Source organism: Ciona intestinalis, chromosome 4 (genome assembly GCF_000224145.3).
Source record: "Ciona intestinalis chromosome 4, KH, whole genome shotgun sequence".
NCBI classification, from domain to species: domain Eukaryota; kingdom Metazoa; phylum Chordata; class Ascidiacea; order Phlebobranchia; family Cionidae; genus Ciona; species Ciona intestinalis.
In genome coordinates this window covers 3,550,841-3,564,797 of record NC_020169.2, presented here as the reverse complement: position 1 = coordinate 3,564,797, position 13,957 = coordinate 3,550,841, and the positions used below count along the sequence as shown (strand labels likewise).

The window sequence follows — 13,957 nt, the reverse complement described above, 5'->3', positions numbered from 1 at the left end:
AGTAATGACGCTTTACATCTTAACGGTATGTAATAGACAACGTTTCTGTGTTCAGATTAAAATGTTATTCAAAGAAACATAATAATGACCTAGAGATGTAAATGTTATCGAATCGACACGATGACTATGAGTATTTGGAGTCAAAAACTGTGTTGTATGTTCATACTCTTGTGGGTTTTATGCCTAAGGTGTAGAATTTACGCCGCCGAATTCCACGCTGAGTTGCAACAAAATACAACAGGTATAATTACACAGCCGTTGCTGCCTTATGTGTGAACAAATTAATTAAGATTCCCTGTTTTAACAGTGGAAAATGGCGAAGAAGAAGACGCACATACGGTTTACGACGCGGATACTAAGAAACAAGATGTAGCATGGTGTAATAGCACAGCAGGTATATGTTCCATATCATTGTGGTCCGTATCATTACTTAGTATAAGAAATGTCGTTACCGGTTATGATGCGTCAGTCCGGTTCATGAAACAAAACGTGGAAGCTGTTTGTCTGCAGATCGAACTGAATGCTCAGAACAATGCCAGCACAATCGAATAAGGTACGATGATAACTGTTGTCGGTGCTCGTGTCGAAAAGGATATGGAATTGGAAAAGATAGAATAAGCTGCCTAAAAAGTAATGTGAATTGAAATGTAATGTGTTTGTAGTGATGAATGTGTTAGTTTATACTGTAATTGCAGCGATATAACTTGTTTATTGGTGTTATAGCTTCATGGACACCATGGGAGTCGTGGACGTCATGTTTGAGCACAGAATGGGGAGGACTTGAAACACGAAGCAGACGATGTCGTACAAAACATGCAGCAGATGCGACAGGAAGATGCGTAGGCGCTGGAAGTCAATCAAGAACATGCAGCAAAATAACTAAACGTGAGCCACAAACGTCCGTGATTATATTGCGCACTTTTTGTTTGGCTATTTTAAGAAACCTGCTATCCACTGACGTTTCATTTTTCTGCAATCATAATGTTATTTTTACCATTGAATAGTTCCTTCTTTTTGTGACGTAATGGGTCTCCTGACTTATCTTTTTATTTTAAGCGTTTGTAGTAAGGAAAAATATCCGTGATTTGTCTGACGATGAAATGTTCGATATCGTACAAGCAATGGCTCGATTTAAAGAAGATCAGAGTAAAAAAGGATACAATGTAAGCTGTATTTTTAACCGAAAATGCTTTCTACTTTTTAAACAATTTTCATCCCTCAGAATATTATTGGTTGGCATGGGTGGCCTTTCAGATGTCCCTGGTACCGAAATATTGAAGGACATGAACACGGGCACTGTAGCTGGCATGATGATGTGAGGTTTTTCGCATGGCATCGCTTGATCGTAGTTCAAGCAGAGACAGGTTTTGTTACTGGTCCCGATTTTATTATTTCAGTAAATATTGGCATATTGCTAAAATTTATACTTTCAAGACGCTAAATAATATAAACGGTTCTTATAATGTGATCTCTCTCACTCCCGTGCGAGTATAGGTATCAACAAATATCTTCGCAACAAAACACTTGGAATTCCATTTTGGGATTGGACTGAGGGAAATTGGGAAGATTTGCAGATTCTTATAGGGACACCAACATTTAGTGACCCTGAAACGGGAGAAGTGTTTCCTAACCCATTCTATTCATCGGTGATACATGGTCACGAACCAGTGGAGGAATTACCTTTTCCTTTGTGAGGCTTTTTAACTTTATTTATTAATCTGGGGTAAGATGGGACAGCTTTGGCACATATTATCCAAATTCCGAACGTGAATATCTTTATATACATAACATACAAATTTCAAACAAATATCTTTATACACATTTGCAGTAAAACCTGTTTTTACAGGGAAAATCAGCGATCGTACGATTTACGTGGCGTTCTGCATACTGATTTCCTAAAAAGAGGCGTTATCAGAGGGCTTTTATCAAACACTTTTCAATTTTTTGACAAGCAAATAGAAGATGGACCTCACAATCAAGTAGGTAAAACAGCGGTAAAACAGTAAAAAAATACGAAACAATTATGGCAACTACATTGTTTTATTGCAGATCCATATGTGTATGTGCGTTGATTACACTTTTAATAAATGCACATACGGCATGCCAACCACCAAATATGCAGCCTGGGATCCGATATTTTTGTTACATCACAGCCAAATAGACAGAATATTTGCGCTGTTCAAACTTATCCGGGATGAGCTTGATATTCAGGATTGGTCACTTTATTCCGTTGGTAATGGGTATAAAAATGTAAGTTTAGACGCAATAAGTGTTTTATTTCATTAAGTGTAGCAATAGTATACTGGTAGCCCATTTGTTCATCATCAGTTGTTTCAACATTCAGATAAGCAGTGAAGAAATGACGTTTAAAATGAGTATGCCACTCTCCCCCTTTTGCAACAAGACGATGAATCCGAACCCTGTAACTGGAAGATCTGGTGTTTGGACAGCGATTGGCAGTTATTACTACGAACAACTTTTCGGATATCGCTACGATAACTTTGACCTTGCTGGCAAATCCTGGCGAGATTTGCTTAAAGATATGAAAGAAAAGTTAACGCGTTTCAACTGGGACGACGATGAAGCTTCATTTACCTCAACATTCGATAACCGTTTAGGATTGATTGATAAAAACACTGCTGTATCCGAACGTGAATGTGAAACTGGTGTTACATCAAGTCGATGGAAATTCTTTTTGTGATTTTAGCTAATCTGCTGCATAGAAATAGTTTATTATTTTGCATTGTTTTTCGGTGTTTCAACTTTAGTGGGACCATATTTTGCACCAGCGATGTTTGTACAACCGCGACTCGGCCAACACCTTGTGTCTGGTGACTCAGTCGATGTTTGGATATCCGACTTTCTGTGCTTTGTAAGAGGTTTCACTGTCTGAGGTCATGTGAGACAGGAAGCTATTGTCTCACTTCGTGAATGCGTGGTTTGTTTGTTCGTTATGTGAAAAGTTTAATACACAACTGTAACCAATTAATTTCGTTTTCCATTTAAAACATAGCGTGCAGATTAGAATATTATCTTAGTCACGTGATAGTGTTGCGCCATGTAGGAACTAAACTAAAACGAGCTAAACTTAACTGAAAGAAACGAAGTTCGGCAACAGGACATGAAATGTTGTAATTTAACAGAAATTAACATACGATTTATTTTTAATTTAGAGTGTTGCTTTTTATAAGTTTATTTTACTGGTGACAATGACCAGAATTTTTCTGTGTTTCTTCTCTTACATTTTATTAAATGGACAAATTCTTAGTTGCCTGGCTCAAGGAATACAAGGGTATGTCTATGCAATACTGTTAAATTATAATTTATAATAGCAAACAATAATGTAACAAAAAAATGACCTGTTTTTACAGTTAACACAATTGAAAGTAATTTAAAAAAGCAACACATGCAGAGTCCATTAATAGCTTATTCAATTTACTAAAAATAGAAATTAAACATTAAAAAATATACATTTCAATCCATTTTTACTCTTTTATTACAGCTACCAGTAATATCATGCATGCTTTCTGCATTTTATAGTGATTGATATTATTAGTACTTTATTTCAGGTGCACTAACAGCGACTTTGTATACGACTGTAAAATGAAAAACTTAAACAAGATACCAACTACTTTTCCAACTGGAGTACGAACTGTAGACCTCAGCAATAACTCAATTTCGAATGTCTCTTCTGTAAGGGCTTCGTTCAGATTTTATAATTTAAATAATATGAAGCAATGTTTGACCAAGCAAAGTTTAACTGTTTTTTTTGTGTAAAACATTTTGCCATAATAATTTATCAAGACATACTATAAAACATGTTTTACCAACTGAGCCAAGGTGTTTTCCTATCTGTGTAACATAACAGTTTTATTTTCTCCTCATTGCTAGTAACAGTGTGGAAACTTTTGTGAACCTCAGATGTTTACCTTTATGTGGCAAATTTATGTGTCATGCCACGGACTTATAACTTCCTGCAGCAAATATTTAATTTCCAAAAACTGCTGCAGTGATAGTTAATATAATATGGTCACCCAGTTTAATTTCTACAAATATTCCTGAAAATATATATATATATTCTGCTCAAGATTCCTGAAACTAGCAGTCTGATCCACCTTGACCTTTCATCCAATGGAGTATCAACACTGATGTATGATGCATTTGACAACCTTGATAATCTGGAAACCTTAATTTTGAGCAACAATAACATTGAAAGAGTTACGGATGATATATTTGAATGGAACCCTTTGAAATTGCAGGTGTAAAATCATGTATATAACCACATATCATTAATAAAACATACATATTTTAGGCATTAGTTTTAATACCCTATTTGATTTAAAGTAATGTGTCTGAAGAATTGTATACCATTTTCCATTTAATATTAAATTATTTTATAATATAATATCCTGTTTCTTGTTCCAGGTATTGCGACTAGATAATAATAAATTGGAATTCATTCAACATTTTCTGTTGTATGACCTGGATAAGTTGGAAGAACTCGATTTTCATAACAATAACATCTCCTTTATTCATCCTCATGCATTTGCTCATCTGTCGCATCTGACTCGACTCAGACTCAACGGCAACAATTTGTTTACGTTTGAACATAAATGGATAAGTGGAATGAAATCAAACCTTATGACGGTAATGGTGTTTAAATATGTAAAAAATGAATAGCTGTGTACTTAACTTTTTCATTGAAAAAATAATTGCAGTCCAAGTGAAAGTAACCTTTAGAACGAAAATGACCTTGAAAATAAAACTACAGAGCATTTATTGGGGGTCTATGAGCATACTTCTGCTAATGGCCTCTTTTAAAGCATACTTAAAAAGAAAATCTGGTCATTTCAATATTGACTGCATTTGCTTTTTAAGTAAAGCCCTTTGTGTCATTGAAAAGGGCCACCATCGGTGTAAGGTTGAGAAACAGTGGTCTAAGTCCAATTATTGTCATGGTCTGGTGTACAATATCAAAATAATGTTAATCATTCACTACTATACGAAAATAAGATTAAATAAATATCTTAATTAAAATATTGTTGTGGACTTTTTGTTATTGCTTATAAATTAAAAGACACATGCCTTTACTAGAACTAAAACACTGGCTTAAACATCTTTGTGTTTTTATGGCTAATACTATTGCAAGAAATGTCGTTCAGCAAATTGTGTTTGTTTCAGGATTTAAGATTTGAAAATAATCCATGGTCCTGCGATTGCGCAATGACACCTCATGTGAAATGGATGAAAAGTGCAAAATGGTTTCAACATTTGATTCGTGGACAAGCTTTTACATGTCATAGGTTAGTTTTATTAATGATATTTAATTTTTAAAGAAAGCTAGCCAGAACATACATTATTTTGTAGGATTTTGCTGTAGTAAAACATAAGGTTGCTAAGCTTTAATGTGCCCGATCGCTATTGACGTAATTAGGGAGTAAGGTGTATGAGAATAGATTGCTGTTTATTTGAAAATCGCCCAATTAAAATCAAACAGAACACATGGTTTACAGTTATACACCACTCAATAGTTTTTCACATGCAATATTATAGCAATCACAAACAGGAGCGGCATTCTGCCCTTTTTTACCCATGCGCCCATAGAAAAAAACACTTTTGAGCTCCGGTTCGGCTTAAATACTGTAACTAATTAAAAAATTTAATTTAAAAAAAACAGCTCAATTAAATGGCAACAATATGTTCTAATGCTATGTAACAGTCTTGTTTTAAGAACTCTAGTATAAACTAGTCCAATCACTGTAATTTAGATATTAAACCAGTTTTGTGATTGACAAATGTGGAAAGTTACCACTGTTACATTTCATATTTTTTCAGCCCAGCTAATTTAAAGGATCGAAATGTATTATCACAAACCGCAACGGTGATGAATACAACATGTGATCTACCAACTATCACCCAAATCTCACAAAACTCTCAGTTGCATGTCGGTGACACCATTGAACTGCGTTGTGTTGTGAGTGGTAAGTTTGTAAAATATATACATATATATATATATATATATATATATGTTTTTAAACTGAAATATGCTGGTCTTAAGTTAAATGCATTTGTAATCTTTTTTTACTGAATACATATTCAAGCAAGTGACATTTATATTTTCATTTATTCGCTCAGGAATACCACATGCAACTATCACATGGACAGCACCAAACGCAGACAAGTACAATTTTCACAATGCAGATAGGTTTGAAGGTATAGAAGCATATCAGAATGGCACACTAGTCATTCACAAGTTTAAAACTGAGGACTTTGGCACTTATAACTGCACTGCAACTAATTTTAAGGGTTCTGTGCAGTATAAAACCAAAGTTACACAAGCAACTGGACCAAATGACACCCCTGTGGATAAGCCAGCTGAGGTGAGCCCAATAAAGGTTGAAGTATGTGGATATATCTGTACTCATTTGGGTTACATATTTATATAGTGAATATTTACAAATTCTTCATTAGTGTAGTATCATAATAAAGTAGCTTCAACTTTCTTATTGAGCTAATCTTTAAGTAGCTTCAATTTTCTGCAGACCAAAGTAAATAAAGATACTATGGTAATTAAACAGCACAGCAGTCAATGCCCCAAAAACTGTACTTGTTTAGCAAGCAACACAGATTGTTCTGGAGATGGTAGTTCCACAGAAGGAGGATGGCAAGGTTTGGTTTTCTCGTTTCATTAACAGTGTTGTAAACTTAACCATGTCATTACAGAAGTACCACAGGGCATGCCTGCAGCCAGTACAACAATAAGTCTTACTTCAAATAGTATTAGAACCATTCAGGCGACAGACTTTGCATCCTTTACTGATTTGTCAGAGTTGCGTTTGGACAAGAACAAAATTGCATCCTTTGCTGCTGGGGTAAGTTTACAGCTGTCCATAAAAAAATCTGACGTAATGGTAACTTCAGCATATACTTTTTCAATACAGTGACAGCATAAAAATAACAGCATGCATTTTAGGCTCTCGATCACAACAGCAAAATCACAACACTGACATTACGTGGTAACAAGTTAACCAGCTTTCCCAACCACTTATTCAAGAACTTAGTAAAGCTGAGCATTCTTGTTTTGGACAACAATGAATTAGAAATGATACACGCCAAGTGGTTTGCTGTATGTATTGTTAATTTATTATTATTACATGCTGTGCTGTTTTTTATCCAATATCGTTCTTAATTACTTCACATTTCTAATACAGGGTTTGAATAAACTACAATGGTTGTACATACGTAGTAACAAAATTACCAACATTCAACCTCACGCATTCCAAGGACTCACTGCCCTACGGTTCGTTATCTCTGCATGGTTTGCCCACCCTATAAGTTAAAGATTATATCTACTTTAACGGTCAGCAATCAGCAGCATTAAAATATAACGAGGATCAATATATTTATAAGCAGTCATTGATTTGTGGTTAAAGTGTTTGTAAAATTTACTTTCCTATGCTTGATCAATGGTTTTTAATTTCAGGTTTATTCATATGGAGCAGAACCTTCTTACTTCTCTGAGTTTGGAAACTATACAAGATCTTACCCAAGTTAGTATCTCTCTTGTCCTTAAGACATTACCCAAGTTAGTATCTCTCAAGTTAGTATCTCTCTTAAGTCATTTAGTCCACATTTTTCAGAATTTTGAATCGGTCAAACATGTTCACTAGTTTGTCATTATTTTTTCTGAAATGTAATCAATAACATGTTTGTCATAAACAGATGGATCAAAAAGTTATTCAAAAAATATTTGTCGCCGGGAATCCTTTCGATTGTCAATGCAGTATGAATGATTTGAGACACTATCTGAAACAAAACAGAAATCTGAAGACATTGTTTGGCGAGGGGATTCAGTAAGTAACAATATTTCAACAACACTTCTTTCTAGTAAGCTTGACTTATGTTTTACAGATGCGAATTTCCTGCTAAACTGGATGGAATGTTTTTAACTAATTTTAATGAAAGTGTCTCATGTCCGGGTATGAATATATCTATATACTATATACCTTTACGCGCACTTGTGTTTCTATTAAAAGACTTGCTTGATAATATTTAAACATAAATGGCTCGTTTATCTGCTAGGTGTGGCTACCACGCTTATTTTCTTCCAACTAAATGAAAATTTGTTTTTACTGTAAGAGTGTTTTAACAACTGTTGTTTTGTCGCTATATCCTGTTTTCATTTTTAAAATATTTTTAAATCTTCGCTACCTTAATCAAAAAGACAAATAAAGTTATTATTGTATGTTACAATAAATATGCTTTGTTATTTACTAATTTTTCTCTGCAGTATTACGCACCATTGAAGGAAATGCAAATGGCGCTGTGTGTCATTTTCCCTTCCAATACAAAAAAAGCTCCTACAGCACTTGTATTACTGTTGGGCGATCAGACAACCGCTTATGGTGTGCAACAACTGCTAACTTTGACAGTGATAATACATGGGGTTTCTGTAATCCAGCTGAAGGTAAAACCTGCTACTTTTATAAGTTCTTTCTAGTTAAAAAAATTCATTCTATTTAAAAATTCCTTCTATTTAAAGATTTCTTTGTATTTGAAAAATATTTTTATTCGTTTTCTTTCTATTTACCAAGTGTTCTACTTTGCAGAAACAAATCAACCAATTAATGTCCACATTCAGAGCAGCAGTAATCCAAATGGAACGTATACAGCTATGTGGTTTGCAGGGGCAGCTGTAGGAATAATTATATGCATTGCAATCTTCTATGTGTGGAAGAAAAATCGCTGCAACTTCAAGTTTAAACATTTTTTTTTGTTTTCATAACTTATTTAGTATATAGATAAACCTTAATTTTCTGGCTTAATTGTTCAGTGGTTTGCCTTTAGCTAGCGAATACTGGATTCAAGCTCCGTTGCTGCTTCCATTGGGTTCAAGGCTTGATGCTGCTTACCAAGTCATTGCATAAACTTACGTCTCAATAGGTTGCATTGATTATGCGCACAAAAATATCTCCTACAAAGTTGCATGCAAGATAACTTGTATAATAGCCTTAAGTAGAATATAAGTTTATAACTTATGATGTTGTGCCAACACAACGATAAGTAGGTTACATTCGTTTGTTTTTAGGAGCGGTTCAATGAGCTACCGGAATATTCCAGGCAATGATGAAGTTGAAGAACATAGATCTCTCACTGCTGGCAACCACACCAGTGGATCCGAAGCATTTGTCTAGACCATTTTACCAGCACACAAATATATTAAACAGGAAAAATCTTTTCTACAGAATTTTTACACAAGTTTTAATTGGCCAGCAAGTAATTAATTTTAGGTTGACAGCTGGTTGTTTTAGGTATTTTCATCAAATTTCTTGTAGTGGATTTTAAGTTAGCCTTCTGCAGTACTTTATGTAACTTTCTCTTGTAAACTGATCATGGTAAATGAAATATTTTGAATCTATAACTGCATATGTATCTATGTATGAAATGAGTGTTGATTTTTGTTGTGTACTGATGTTGTGGGTTTGTTAGCAATTATATCCTCCCCACTTTATTACTAAGAATTTCCAACTGCACACTTTCCTCTGCCCTTTTCTAACTGTTTTACTTTTAATCTTATATTTTTAATAATGAATTCATATTTCATATAACTATCATTCGCCTTACTGCTTTAGTATTGCCAACACAATCACTTCGCCTCATTTTGAATCAGTTGCAGCACAGAGAAAAGGAATGCTCAACTCTATATGTGAATATATTTACAGAAACCCATCTTTTCCATGCACTTTCCACACTTTTCATTGTGTTTGTGATCAATCGTGCCTTGGGCCAAGTATCATTGGTACATATCTTCAGTTGGCGTCTTTTGTGGCAGTTTTATACTTTCCACTGATGTACGAGAATTCTGTGTGTTATATATCGGCCATGTGTATTTTGTAACATATGAAGTGCCACTCATATTTATAGGTATTATAATCTTTTTTGTCCGCCATTTTTTCTAGGTAGTGCGATCGCTCGACGAAGGTACTTCTGGTTCATTATTTTAGCACAAATCGGTCCGTATAAAGTCTTAATGCCTGTGCTTTCAATCACACATGTAAAAAACGTGCTGAAGCAACGCTGCAACCTGCGCATGTGCTTTTAATTTCAATCTACTGTAAAAAAATAGCCCGAGGCTTTCTGTCTCATCAGGCGAATCTCTGATGCTGTAATTCGAAAATGTGCTGCGTTTCGCTTGTAAGATGAATAAAAATGTGCGTGCGTTTTCATTTTTGTTTGTTATTGTTATACGGTATAGCCTTTATTGTAGATTATTTATTATTAAAGAACTTATCTGCCTGGTAAGGGTCACATATGTTCATATGGGATCTTGAATCATAAGAATTTTGATAAACGTGTGAATGTTTTTTGTGTACTGAGAATTAGGCTATTTATAAACATGACAAATTGTACAATACCTACATTAACACTGATACTTTGTATGTGACAACCAACTTTCATTTACAAATGGAAAGAGTACACAGCAAAACCTGATTTTGTTAAGTTTGAGAACAAAATTATTTTAATTTTGGTTCAAATTTTTCTTTTGTGTACAGATTATATAAAGATGGCTAGAATTATTTTCTGTTTCCTCACCTACATTTTATTGAATGGACAGTGTGGCTGTTGCTTTTCTTCAGAGTAAGCGTACTACACCAGTTTCTTTTTAGCTACTATCTCACAAAACAAAAGTAACACTGGTAAAACTATAAAAAAGCTATTGTTTGTTGAATTATATTAGTTTCATAAACTTCCCAAACTGTTTTAAAAACAACTTTAAATTAATGTATAAAAATTTTGGTACACCGTTCAGTAATGGTTGTGGTTTCAGGTGCATAAAAGCTGAACATTTTCTCAACTGTAAAGAAAGGAACTTGACAAAAATACCACCATCATTGCCAGAGGGAGTTAAAAGTGTTGATCTAAGCAACAACCACATTTCGAATATTACCTCTGTAAGTCTAACTCATTCTATTTACATGGGCCAATTTGTATGGTGGGACCCACTTGTGTCATCATTAAAAACTTGTTTATTATTAGTAATATTGAATTATTTTTCTACAAGTTGTTTTACAGTTTCTATAAATTGTTTTTTAGTTTAATTATTTATTAATTTTGGACCCTTACCAGACTGATCAATGTAATTGTCTTTTATTTTTGGTTAAGATTCCAGAAACCAGTACTTTGCGTAATCTGGATCTGTCATCCAATGGAGTATCCACCCTGATGTACCATGCCTTTGACAATCTTGATAACCTGGAAACCTTGATTTTAAGCAACAATAACATTGAAAAAATTGCAGATGATATTTTTGTTTGGAATCCTTTGAAATTAGAGGTGTGGAATGGTGTTTAATAATTTCTAAACAATAAAATGACTATAAATATTGATCTTTAAAATATACTGATATTAGGCTTAATTTTAATAAACTTAAGGGTGCCATGTCTACAGAATTGTACAGCCTACTATTTGTGTTATTTTCATTTTTTGTAATATCTTGTTCCAGGTATTGCGACTTGATAATAATAAATTGGAATTCATTCAACATTTTCTGTTGTATGACCTGGATAAGTTGCAAGAACTCGATCTTCATAACAATAACATCTCCTTTATTCATCCTCATGCATTTGCTCATCTGTCGCATCTGACTCGACTCAGACTCAACGGCAACAATTTGTTTACGTTTGAACATAAGTGGATAAGTGGGATGAAATCAAACTTCATGACGGTAATGATTTTTAAATATTTTTATTATTTACTTGTCAAAAAAGTATTGTTAATTACAATTTCATAAATATTCAATAATATACATAATTATGTTAATTACTTTTTGTCAATTAAATCGTCAGTTGGTGTTAATTTATAAACATGCATCAGGAATTAAAGTTTGAAAACAATCCATGGTCCTGCGATTGCGCAATGACACCTCATGTGAAATGGATGAAAAGTGCAAAATGGTTTCAACATTTGATTCATGGACAAGCTTTTACCTGTCAAAGGTTAGTTTGATGATGTAATGCTGATATTTATTCATCCCTGCTTCTATTGTGGGCGTATGTGCCATTGGGCAAGACACTTAACCGCAATTGCTCCAACCAAGCGGACACTAATGGGTTGTCCAAATTATCAGCCATACATCAAAAAAAATTATTACTTACAAAGTAACGTACATGGTAACTCGTAAGTTGGCACGAGGTGTATGAACACACGTGTTATAACGACTGTTGTTTTCCGGCCACACGAGGATAAAGTAAGTTACATTCATTCATTCATGTGTTCATTTTTAGTTGTCAGAGGTTCAGACTATTCTGACAACTTTTCGGAAAATATTATAATAAATTAATCCATGTTTTTTATTCTAGTCCAGTAAATTTGAATTATCAAAACATACTTTCAGTAAACACGGAAACTATGAATAAAACATACCAATATTCTTCTTTTTTTTTCCAGCCCAGCTAGTTTAAAGGATCAGAATATATTATTACCAACCGTCACGGAGATGAATGCAGCATGTGGCCTACCAACCTTTACCCAACTCTCACCAAACACCGAGTTGCATGTGGGTGACACACTTAAATTACAGTGTGTTGTGCTTGGTAAGTTGGTAAAATATATGCTGTTAAACTTAAATATGACACAGTTAAGCGTTGTGTCTTGTAAGTTATATAGTAGGTTGGGGTAAGATGGGATAGCTTTTTAGTCTATTCCAATTTGGTAGTAACCAAAGAACATTCAAAAAAGTATAAAAACGTATCCTTACAACTCCCATGGACTGTTGTTATTTGTTTGAAACACAATCATATATTTAGATAATATGTGCTAAAGATGTCCCATCTTTTTACCTTGTAAGAATAAAATTTACCTTGTATGAATAGCTGACACTGTGGGGACACTTTATAAAAGTGTATAAATATTAAAAAATATATATAAAATAATAACATTGTATTGAATTAGTTTTTTTAACATTAAATGATTTACCAATCTATTAGGATTACCACATGCAACTATCACATGGACAGCACCAAATGGCAACGAGTACAATTACTACAATGCAGATTGTTTTAAGGATGTAGAAGCATATCAGAATGGCACACTAGTCATACACAAATTTGAAGCTTATGACTTTGGCACTTATAACTGCACTGCAACTAATTTTAAGGGTTATTTGCAGTATGGAACCAAAGTTTCACAAGCAACTGGACCAAATGACACCCCTGTGAATAAGCCAGATGAGGTGAGCCCAATGAAATTATCTGTTTTTCTGGATATGTTCTTTTTTAAAATAGATATATGTACTTACTTATATTTTGCTCTAAAGACCTAGAACAAAGATAATTTTGATTTATCTGATTTTTTTTCCAGATAAATGTAGATGATATTGTGTTAAGTATACGTCACAGCAGTCAATGCCCCTATAACTGCACTTGTTTAGCAAGCAACACAGATTGTTCTGGAGATGGTAGTTCCACAGATGGTGGATTGCAAGGTTTGGTTTTCTCGTTATATTAACTATGTTGTAAACTTAACTATGTCATTACAGAAGTACCACAGGGCATGCCTGCAGCCAGTACAACAATAAGTCTTACTTCAAATAGTATTAGAACCATTCAGGCGACAGACTTTGCGTCCTTTACTGATTTGTCAGAGTTGCGTTTGGACAACAACAAAATTGCAGTCATTGCTGCTGGGGTAAGTTAACAGTTGTCTATAAAAATACGTTTTACCTTTAAATGTAACCTTTGTTGGCTATCACGGCCTACACTGCAGTAACAATTATAATTTTAGGCTCTCGATCACAACAGCAAACTCAGAACACTGACATTACGTGGTAACAAGTTAACCAGCTTTCCCAACCACTTATTCAAGAACTTAGTAAAGCTGAATATTCTGGTTTTGGACAACAATGAATTGGAAATCATACACGCCAAGTGGTTTGCTGTATGTCTTGCTATGATGTTTT

The 13,957-nt window shown here is 34.1% G+C and overlaps 3 protein-coding genes and 1 long non-coding RNA gene across 4 annotated transcripts in view; all 4 read left to right on the top strand.

The window, feature by feature from the left end:
- The first annotated feature begins 115 nt into the window (after positions 1-115).
- On the top strand, positions 116-953 carry LOC113474167. The gene is made up of 3 exons (XR_003395821.1): positions 116-241; positions 308-630; positions 724-953. It is a non-coding gene; the product is annotated as an uncharacterized LOC113474167 (long non-coding RNA).
- A 551-nt stretch (positions 954-1,504) lies between these two features.
- LOC100176020 (hemocyanin type 2 unit a-like) lies at positions 1,505-2,985 on the top strand. Its single transcript, XM_026834406.1, has 3 exons — positions 1,505-1,690; positions 1,847-2,250; positions 2,345-2,985. The coding sequence occupies exons 2-3, from the start codon at positions 2,056-2,058 to the stop codon at positions 2,699-2,701; spliced, it is 552 nt and encodes a 183-aa protein (XP_026690207.1). The 5' UTR covers positions 1,505-1,690; positions 1,847-2,055; the 3' UTR covers positions 2,702-2,985.
- Positions 2,986-3,151: 166 nt separating this feature from the next.
- LOC100178335 (toll-like receptor 6) lies at positions 3,152-10,226 on the top strand. Its single transcript, XM_002130217.3, has 17 exons — positions 3,152-3,292; positions 3,570-3,693; positions 4,089-4,259; positions 4,426-4,647; positions 5,182-5,303; positions 5,836-5,981; positions 6,136-6,380; positions 6,543-6,669; positions 6,724-6,872; positions 6,974-7,126; positions 7,212-7,300; positions 7,484-7,550; positions 7,723-7,853; positions 7,912-7,979; positions 8,291-8,467; positions 8,610-8,757; positions 9,089-10,226. Exons 1-17 carry the CDS (start codon positions 3,210-3,212, stop codon positions 9,192-9,194), a joined length of 2,328 nt encoding a protein of 775 aa, XP_002130253.1. The 5' UTR covers positions 3,152-3,209; the 3' UTR covers positions 9,195-10,226.
- A 331-nt stretch (positions 10,227-10,557) lies between these two features.
- The window catches only part of LOC100180704 (SLIT and NTRK-like protein 5), a 5,352-nt gene continuing 1,952 nt past the window's right edge, over positions 10,558-13,957 (top strand). The window contains exons 1-10 of the mRNA XM_026834403.1: positions 10,558-10,638; positions 10,829-10,952; positions 11,164-11,334; positions 11,504-11,725; positions 11,875-11,996; positions 12,448-12,593; positions 12,987-13,231; positions 13,360-13,483; positions 13,538-13,686; positions 13,783-13,935. Of these exons, the coding sequence (XP_026690204.1) occupies positions 10,565-10,638; positions 10,829-10,952; positions 11,164-11,334; positions 11,504-11,725; positions 11,875-11,996; positions 12,448-12,593; positions 12,987-13,231; positions 13,360-13,483; positions 13,538-13,686; positions 13,783-13,935 (1,530 nt within the window). The 5' untranslated portion in view covers positions 10,558-10,564. The remainder of the gene's footprint in view (positions 10,639-10,828; positions 10,953-11,163; positions 11,335-11,503; positions 11,726-11,874; positions 11,997-12,447; positions 12,594-12,986; positions 13,232-13,359; positions 13,484-13,537; positions 13,687-13,782; positions 13,936-13,957) is intronic.